General features: G+C 34.7%; 2 protein-coding genes across 2 annotated transcripts; both read right to left on the bottom strand.

The window, feature by feature from the left end:
• Window positions 1-789: 789 nt before the first annotated feature.
• Window positions 790-4,258, bottom strand: LOC25490723 (4-coumarate--CoA ligase-like 1). The gene is made up of 6 exons (XM_013604602.3): window positions 3,377-4,258; window positions 2,516-3,097; window positions 2,042-2,234; window positions 1,738-1,883; window positions 1,398-1,465; window positions 790-1,182 (listed from the first exon to the last, which is right to left on the bottom strand). Exons 1-6 carry the CDS (start codon window positions 3,794-3,796, stop codon window positions 930-932), a joined length of 1,662 nt encoding a protein of 553 aa, XP_013460056.1. The 5' UTR covers window positions 3,797-4,258; the 3' UTR covers window positions 790-929.
• A 1,241-nt stretch (window positions 4,259-5,499) lies between these two features.
• LOC25490722 (leucine-rich repeat extensin-like protein 5) lies at window positions 5,500-6,129 on the bottom strand. The gene has a single exon (XM_013604601.3). The coding sequence runs from the start codon at window positions 6,127-6,129 to the stop codon at window positions 5,500-5,502; it is 630 nt and encodes a 209-aa protein (XP_013460055.1).
• Between the last annotated feature and the right edge of the window lie 4,000 nt (window positions 6,130-10,129).

The following is a 10,129-nucleotide window of genomic DNA, read 5'->3' as shown; positions in this document are numbered from 1 at the left end:
GGTTAAAAATGCCAATTTTGTTTTTGGTTACTCATATGTGGTGGTCAGGTCCCCTTATATGTTTGGACATCGGCTGATTTGTGGTTTCTCTTTGACTGACTGTTTGTAAATTTAGTAGTCTCTTTGGTACGTCTTGCGCTGAGGAGACTTTTTTGTCAGTGTTAATATAATCCATTTTTGTTTGTTCAAAAAAATAATGATATTTTCTTCTTTTTTTTTCAAAAAAAATTATATATTCTCTTTAAAAAATATGATACACAATTAAACAATTTGCTTTTCTTCAAAACAATTAAACAATTTGTTTGACACAATACACATGATAACTTTGCTACACTTTTCGTCACACACAAAAAAAAGGACACACTAGCTAGCTCTTTATGTATTGTTTCAATGCTCACATAGCTAGAGTATGTCCATTTTTATTTTTTATATACATAAGAAATTTTATATCGACACATATTAACCTTTTTTGTTTGAGAGGGAAATGTTATTTTAACTTGTTAAATGAACTTTCACCGAAAATATTGAAAATGACAATTGATAACACTGAAATCCAATTCCATAGAATGTGCATTTTTTTCTTACCATTTCATGACAATGCCACAAAATATTATTATCATACACGTTTCTTAGCTTGCTCCAAATGGTAACTTTATTGTTCATTGCTGCACCTAAAATCATATTCTAAATTTTAATAATGACTTATAAGGTGCTTGATAGCTTAATTTGAATATCTCAATGGTTAAACAAAACAAAACATAAAAAGGACAAATCAAGCATACCAACAAGGACACAAATATAATTATCAAATTTTATTCTCAAACACCAATTTAAACATATACTAAAATAACAAACATGTAAATTAATACTCATGACCTAGATGGTGACATATGAACCATTAAAGCACATTACATTATTTGCTAATGATTTTAAAATTTGTTAGATTTTGTTAGGGAATTATTTTCCTTAATCTTTTCCACCATCTTCTCTTTGACAAGCCTTCTCATTATTTTACCAGAAGGTGATTTTGGTATAGCTTCCACAAAGTGAACCACTCTCACTTTCTTGTAATGAGCAGCATTTGATGCAACATAGTTCATAATATCCTCTTCACTCTCTTTTGCACCTTTGCTCAAAACAACACTTGCAGCTGGGATTTCCCCTGCTTCTTCATCTGGTAATCTGAACAATCATTGCACAAAATAACATAAGATTGTAAATAGTTGAAATCTTACAAGATTTAATTCATATAGACTGTCGATTAAAAATGTCTGATTTTATTCGTAACTATTTCTAAAATCGCACATATGATTGGTCGTGATCTGTGTATATGTAGAACCTTTTACACTGCCGGTATATTAAAAAGAATAACAAAAATGATTGCCGCGGTTACTTACGGTACAACAGCTGCATCTTCAACTGAGGAATGAGACAGCAAAATAGCCTCTAACTCTGCAGGAGCAACCTGCATTCAAAAAAGAAAAAACATAAACTAATTTTAGCCTATTCTTGAGCAGAAGATTCCTCAGACTTATAGATGCATATTAATCTAGGAGTTTTGACCAAGTTAACCTTTATTTGATAAATTGGTAATGCATGAATGTGTAGGTAATGCAAGAATGTTACATGTTGTCTAAATTTGACAAAACAGAACTTACTAGCTAAGACCTTGCAATTATGTTCCACAAATAATGTTTTGTTCCATGTTACAATAAAAATTTAACATCAAGAACTTACTTGGAAGCCTTTGTATTTGATCAATTCCTTAATTCGATCAACAATGAAAACATTTTCTTCATCATCTATGAATCCTATGTCACCAGTGTGAAGCCATCCATTTTTGTCAATAGTCTGAGCAGTCTCATCCACTTGTTTATAATAACCTATTAAAAACAAAGAGTTTATAGTACATTTATCATAAGTCTCCGAAGGTGTAGTCCAGTGGTATTGCCGTTAATAATTTTCGCCTCGGCCTATCAAATTAACCATGAACATTTGTCTAAAAAATATATTATCATAAATAATTTTACTCATAGATTACCTTGCATTACACATTGGCTTCTCACACAAAGTTCCCCTGGTGTGTTCCTTGGGAGGGATCTTCCTGTTTCAGGATCAATAAACTTGACTTCCAAATTCGGAAGGATGAAACCAACCGAATTTTTATGTGTACTTCCAGATAATTTTTGTGCATATGTAAGTGTAATGCAGCTATGCTCAGTTAGTCCATATGCCTGCAAAAGAAAAAACTAGCACTTTAGAAACACATAAAAGAGCAAAGGGCAACCCGGTGCACTAAAGTTCCCGCATACGCAGGATCCATGAAGGCTGTTTCCAAGACCTTTACATGACAACAACTTTACTAGTTGCGCCAAGGTTACCCTCCAGAAACACATACTATAAAAAAAATCTAAAAAAGTCTTTAACTATGTAGTAGTTTAAGAAAATATTTTCACAAACCCTAAAAAAGTCTTTAATTGAACTAACAATACTATAGAAGGATGAAAGTGATAACCTCTTGGACAATAACACCAGGGAACTTATGTTCAAAGGAATTAAGTAATTCAGGTGCAAGTGGTGCAGCAGCAGTCATAATGGCTTGAAGTTTAAGCTTACTAAGATCAAATTGATCAACAATAGGATTTTTAACCAATCCAAGAATAATAGGTGGAACAATAGGTGCAAATGTGACTTCATGTGTAATCAAGGCATTCAAAAATGTTTTCAAATCATATTTTCCCATCACCACTACTTTCCCTTTATTCCTAATAGTAGCACAACATATTCCAGTGATGCCATAAATGTGAAAAAAGGGAATTAACCCTAATGTGGTGACTTGACCAATCATTTCTGGTGTTACACCAAAAAGTGTAGAACAAAGATTTGCTACTAGGTTTCTATGTGTAAGCATTACACCCTTTGACATTCCTGTTGTGCCTGATGAAAATGGCATGGCACAAAGGTCATTTTGGTGAATTGGTTCCTTCTTTAAATCATTCCCTGCCCTATCTCCTGCTTCAAGAAGTTTGTTCCAGTTCATAGCATCTTCCACATTGTCATCTCCTAGGACAATAACAGGTAGCCCTAGACTTTTCACCTGTATCATTTTCAGTTCATGAAGTCTCAAATGTTAGCTCAATGACTTATTTGCTATGAAGCACGGATACGGACACGGACACGTCGACACCGCTAATAATTTGAAAAAATCATATAATTCAGTGTGATTATAGCACGTGTCCGACACCGTACATACCTAATCTAAGAAATGTCCGTGCTTCATAGCTTATTTGAAAAGAATAAATATATATTTAAAGCAAAATTGTATATAAAAAGGCATAAGAAAAAACATGATTCATCATGATTTTGAAGGAGTTACCTTTTCATGGCTTGAGCTATTTGTGACAATTAATTTGGCATCAGCAGACTCAACTTGTTTCTTAATTTCAGATGTATGTGAAGCTGGATTAGCTCCTGAGAACACACAACCAGAATCCATGATTCCCAAAGCAATAATAGCATACTCTACAATATTTGGAAGTACAACAATCACAACATTCCCTTTTCTCAAACCAAGAGACCTTAAAGCCTTTGAAAATCTATGTATATCCCTCACAACCTCATTATAAGTCACCCCTTTTCCACTCTCAGCATCCACAAATGCAACCTTATCACCATATAATTCAGCATTTTGGAGCACAAATTCCGGCAATGTGACATTTTCAGGTACCGGAACTGGAGAATATTGGCTACAAAAAATGTGCTCATTCTCTTCAAAATTTTCTATGTAGGCTCCCATATTAAGTGTTTTTTGTGGTTAAGCAATTGAAAAGGATGAAGTTGAATATGAAGTTGAGAATGTGAGATTATTATATAGACATTTTTAGTCATTAGTCATACTTCTTGTATGGTTTGAGGTTAGAAAAGTTGTAAGTGAAGTTCAAATGAAAATTTCTATTTGCTGGTGATGATTTGTTGAATCATGTAATTGGCAAAGGCCAACTACAATATTTCTGAATCAAATAGGTAAAAGGTACCTCAATTTATTTTGGTGAATGTGACATTGTATATGTTACCACATTAACAAAAAAAAAACAATAAATGTAGGTGACGCCTATTACCTCTGAAAGTTTTCTTGTTTCAATCCTTAAACAAGAATGTGGAAGATATGTTGGTGACACTTCAAACTACCCTTTTAGCATTCAAATTAAAAACTAGAGTATACGTACCTTTCGCCGTGTATGTTAGCTAAGAAATATCCGTATAAAGATTTAAAATTTGTATAAATTATTTTTTGAAGGGAAAATTTTGTATATATCTTGAATTTTGTAAACTTGTATTGTATATTGTGGTCAAATTTATAAATTATAGTTGTGATAGGAGTAACTGATTTTGATTGATATTGTGAAAATGACATACAAATATAATCGATGTGTGGTGGCAGAGGATTATAAAACTTGTGGATATACTGTAGACTCAAAATAGTGGATCCAATTGTTTGTTAAAATCATCAACTTGGTAGTATACGTATTAACAGTTAACAATAGTATTCTTGATGATTGTTAAAATATGTCTTTCACATGCCTCCAATTTACTTTATTTTGCCAGAGTATTTTAAAATTGATGACATTATATGAAAATATTGTTGTTAGTGTAAAATATTGTGTGTGGAGTCATATATGTCTTTACAAAAATGAAAAAGATTTCAATACCACATAACCTCTTGAATAGAAGAGGGTTGAGATAGTTAGAGTATCATTCATATGAGAAATGATATTTGTACAACCATTTTATAACAATTTTCTCTTTCATACTCACATTATTTTTTTACGTTCTTTTTCTATTATTTTGATTTTTGTGCCAATACATTTTTTTCCTTGTAAAAATATGATTGTCTATTTGGTTGTCAAGCAAATAGATGTTCAAATAACACTATTTCCATCCATATTTACACATCTGAGCACCACAAAATCGTCACATTGTTAAGTGTCCCCTCACTTAAAAGGGATGTGTAAAGTTATTAAATATCAAAAAATTAGTTGTTTTTGCTTAATTAATGGACATCAAATGAAATATGAGTATTTTCATTTATTCTTATTATTAACTTCTAACTACGCTTACAAGAGAGGAAATAGTGGATTTTTATTGATTTTCTGTCTAAAACTATTTTAGACCAACATTTCTTTAAATACATTCTCTCTATTTTTTTTTAATCATCCTGTTTTTTTATAATTGTTAACTTTTTTTGTCTATTTGTAAAAAAGAAACCCTCTTTTTGTCAAGCCCATATTTATGAATTAAAAACCAATAGTTTTTTTTTATGAAACCAAACAATAAAAGTAAGTAGAAATAACGACCGTCGACCGGTATTCTAACTAAAAAGTTAAAATAATTAACAATAAATTATTTATCCATCAATGAGGAGATAAAACAAATAATAATAATTTAAAAAATGCCGACACAAAAAGAAAATGACATAAAATTACAAAAATTGCAAATGCCTCAGAAAGACAACGATATCCAAAGAGCCAAACCGCTCAAAACAACCGGAGCCCCGAAACTTGACCTTGAACCCGAATCATCTGCAGCAGCAGGACCCTGTGAAGTCTCTGGCGAAGAACTCGCCGGCGAAGTTCCAGGGGATTTACTTGAAGGAAGTGTCGCCGCTGGTGCATCTGCCGGAGTAGCCGAACTTGAAGGAATGCCTGCAGAAGAAGCCTCTGGTGGAGATGAAACCGATGGAGCCTCGACCGGACTACTCACCGGAGACACCGCTGCAGTTGGTGGAGAACTCGCCGGAGATGAAACCGGTGGTGTGGAAGACACATTGTTGGAAGGACTGATTGCTGGTGAAACCGAAGACGGTGGCTGAACAGCCGGAGACTTCGCCGGTGGGGATGTTGCCGGCGGTGGGGTAGACGCAGACCCAGATGGAGAAACCGCCGGAGTTTGTGAAGGCGGAGATAAAGTTGGAGACTTTGCAGGGGATGCCGGAGAATTTGTCGGAGAAACTGAAACGGAAGACGGTGGTTTCGCCGTAACCGATGACTTAGGAGAAGAAGCCGGAGCATTCTGTGCAAACAAAACTGTAAATAACATTGAAAGTACAAAGAGTGAAAACAACTTATTCATTTTTGAAGTTTTTGAGGATTTGGAAAATACGAGGATGAATGAAACAATGGGTTAGTGAGTGTGTCGGAAAATTGTAGCAATAACAACGTTGGAAAGAATTGTAAGTGGTCGTGTTTGTGTTGTGGAAAAATAAATGTGTCTGTTGAGAAATGTTGGTATTGGGAATTTATAGAATATAGGAAGTTTTGGAGCGTTTGAGAAACTGAAATGTGACCGTTGCGATGGTTCACATGGTATAACCAGTAAAAGAGCCGTTAATTGAAGTCATTGGACCGATCTGACATGTTTTGTTTGGATTCTCTATATGGTGATTAAACAAATGAAACTACTAAGTTTGGATTAGATTTTGTTATTTAATTCAATATTTTATTGTCATGTTTCTTTGATCTTTTGGGTTGGGAGGGGTTATCGTGACTCTTGTGAGTGGGAAGATAATATTGTGGTGGGGATTTATTGATTTAAATGAAGTGTTGAAAAGATTAACCATCATGGTAAAACAATCTCAATCATTTAGAAACTTTGATTAATGCATATTGAAAATGTTATTTCTTTCAAAAAAATAATGATCTTGTTAGAGTTAATCTAGTTTAGTACTAAGTAATTCATTTAATTATGTAACAAAAAAGTAATTAATTTGATTAATTTTTTAATTAATTAAATCATAAATAATCAAAATAATTCATCTTTGATATTTATTTAATTAAATCATATTCAACACCAACAAAAGTATTATCCTTCTAATTGGAGTATGTTACATGAATCAAAGAATGTATTTTATCAAAAATCATGTTTTTCTTTAATTCATTAATTTATATATCTTTTTTGATAATTTCTCTAATAGTTTTTCTAAGTTTTCTCATACCTTCAGTGATTTTACTCTCCTCTATTTGATATATTCTCTGTACTATTTGATTAGTTTCTACCATCTTTTCTGATAAAGGTACTACCTAACTATTTCTAATGTTTTTTTTAAGGATTTATTTCTAATATTCTAATTTCTAATTATATGTTGTCTAGTCTTTGTAACACCCCGTTACCCAAAAGCAATTAAATAGCAATATACATCAGAGTAATTCCACAACGGGCATGCTACATGTCATTTCAAAAGTTCTTAAATAGAAAATAAAACTATTTAATCAATTCAACTTATTATATATGAAAACATAGCAACGGAATAGTTTTCAAAATCCATAACTTCATGAACCTCCAACAATAGTCTATGGCATTAAAGGCCTTAACATAATTCAACATCATAGTTCAAAGACAACAAAAGGGCTCCACACCACAAGTTCCAAAATTTGATACATGGAAAGGAAAGCAACAATAATAAAAATGATAAATCCCATCCCACGTATCAGAGTCCTAGACACGACTTTGAGCCACCACCTACTACTCAGGATCACCTGCAAGTTACCCATAGGAAGGGCAACATTTTCAAGCAGAAGGGGTGAGATTCACAACAATAATTATAGATATTAAAATCATCAATTGAATCTAACACCCTAATCAACAATACTTTATCTTGTAAACATATATATGTATAAGTCACAAGCAACAACAACATCATAAATACACCATGATCACAATGAATATATATATAAATGCATATTCAACACCAACATCATCCATCAGATAATAACTGAAGTCAACAACCAAGACTCATGCAAATGACATGACCACTGCTAAGACACCATCTTAGACTTCTTAATGAAATGCAATATGCATGTGGTACCAAACAGGACCGAAGCCCTCACCGCTTTTGAATGGTTAAAGCATTCATCAGGACCGAAGCCCTCACCGCTGTTGAGCAACTAGTACTCCAGGACCGAAGCCCTCACCGCTGTTTTATGCATATGCAATGGACCTACTTGTGTATATCTACATACAACTGACCATGCAATGCAACTCCATGTGACTCCACTTAAACAACATGTATGATTCAATAATTAACATCCATTTAAATCATCATCAGTGTTCACCAATCCAGCAATCCAATCAACCAAAATAATGTATAATTATATACAACCATGCTCAAATACAACAACACCAACCACTACTAATCATGCAAGCAAGTCAACACTCAGAAACTGTGCAACTCGCCTCGCGAGCACATCTGCTCGCCATGGCGAGTTCACAAAAACACTAGCCCGCCATGGCGAGTTCAAGGCGAACTCGAGGCGAGTGAAAATCAGGTGCTCTCGGGAAAAATGCCATTTTCTCACTCAAATCCAAATTCTAAGTTCCCTATTCATCTTTTTAGCCTAAAAATTCCACCATTCATCATTAATATCATCTAGGTACCTTAAACCATCCCCAAAACATCTTATAACAACTTTTCAAAAATCAAGTTTTATTATGGGCTACTCGCCATGGCGAGTTGGACTGCTCGCGAGGCGAGCTATGAAGTTGCTCACTCGCCATGGCGAGCACAGCTACTCGCGAGGCGAGCGATGAACTTCTGTACGGGTAGAAAACTGGTTTTTCCTAAAAATCCCATTTTTCTTCCAATCACTCCCCAAATCAGTTTACAGATACATAATTAAGTGTTCTATGCAACCAGAAACTAATTCTAACATCAAAATCATGTTTATAACTTCAAAATCCTCATTCTATCATAAAACCCCAAATTCCCAATTCCTCACCAAAACCTGTCAAACTCAAAATCAGACTTTAATAGCTACAATACTGAAGTAAACCTCACCCTTACCTTAGAATTGCAGAAAGAAATGTACAGCAATGATCAACTCTAGGTTCTCTCTTGCTTCCTCCCAACACTGGTTCTACGTGAAATTGTTTTTTCTAACTTCTCTGTATTATTTCCCTAAACACCAAAATAATTAATATTTCATACTTAATCTAATTATTATTAAATAAACCATATAATAAAATAATACATCACATAAATCACCCAAAATCACATATATACATTTAATATAAGCATACACTCCGCATAAATCACCAACATCATATATATATATATATACTCCACATAATAAAATAATTAAATAAACAACTAGGGCGTTACAACTCTCCCCAAATCACAGAATTTCGTCCTCGAAATCTTACCTCAAGCAAACAACTTCGGATACGACTCCCACATCCTACTCTCCAGCTCCGAAGTCAAACTTTCACCAGTCCCTCCACCCCAAACGACTCTCACAAGAGGTATCTCTTTACCTCTCAAGGACTTCACCTTTCTGTCATCAATCCTCAACGGCATAGTCTCCACAGTCAGGTTGTCCCTAACCTGCACATCATCCCTTGGAATCACATGAGAAGGATCCGCAACATACTTCCGAAGCTGAGAAACATGAAACACATCGTGCAAGTTCGAAAGATGTGGTGGCAAACCAACTCTATATGCCACAGTACCAACTCTCTCTGAAATCTGATACGGACCAATGAACTTAGGAGTCAACTTTCTCGACTTCAGCGCACGACCAACACCCGTGAAAGGAGTGACCCTCAGAAAAACATGATCACCCTCCTGAAACTCAAGGTCCTTTCTCCGCTTGTCATGGTAACTCTTCTGTCGACTCTGCGAAGCTTTCATCTTTTCTCTTATCAACCTGACTTTCTCTGTAGTCTCATGAACCAAGTCCGGTCCCAACACAACACTCTCACCCGACTCAAACCAGCATAAAGGAGTCCTACACTTCCGACCATACAAGGCTTCGAACGGTGCCATACCAATACTCGAGCGATAGCTGTTGTTATAAGTAAACTCAATCAAAGGCAAGTGACTATCCCAAGCTCCACCTTGTTCAAGCACGCACACTCTCAACAAATCTTCCAATGATTGAATCGTCCTCTCCGACTGACCATCTGTTTGAGGATGATAAGCCGAACTCAACCTCAACTTCGAACCCAAGGCGTCCTGTAAACTCTTCCAGAACCTAGAAGTGAACCTCGGATCTCTATCCGACACAATACTCGACGGAACACCATGAAGTTTCACCACACTGTGAATATAAATCTCTGCTAATTGCGCTACCGGATA

Source organism: Medicago truncatula, chromosome 3, assembly GCF_003473485.1.
Source record: "Medicago truncatula cultivar Jemalong A17 chromosome 3, MtrunA17r5.0-ANR, whole genome shotgun sequence".
In the NCBI taxonomy this organism is placed as follows: Eukaryota; Viridiplantae; Streptophyta; class Magnoliopsida; order Fabales; family Fabaceae; genus Medicago; species Medicago truncatula.
The sequence above is the reverse complement of the archived record's forward strand: the minus strand, read 5'-3'. Positions and strand labels throughout refer to the sequence as shown.

Bases quoted from the DNA above. Each gene is read 5' to 3' on its own strand.
- LOC25490723 (XM_013604602.3), bottom strand. From the start codon at position 3,796: ATGGGAGCCTACATAGAAAATTTTGAAGAGAATGAGCACATTTTTTGT. The intron at 1,466-1,737 runs GTAAGTTCTTGA...TTTTGAATGCAG, and splicing joins TCAAATACAAAGGCTTCCAA to GTTGCTCCTGCAGAGTTAGA. The intron at 1,183-1,397 runs GTAAGTAACCGC...ATGATTGTTCAG, and splicing joins GAAGATGCAGCTGTTGTACC to ATTACCAGATGAAGAAGCAG.
- LOC25490722 (XM_013604601.3), bottom strand. From the start codon at position 6,129: ATGAATAAGTTGTTTTCACTCTTTGTACTTTCAATGTTATTTACAGTT.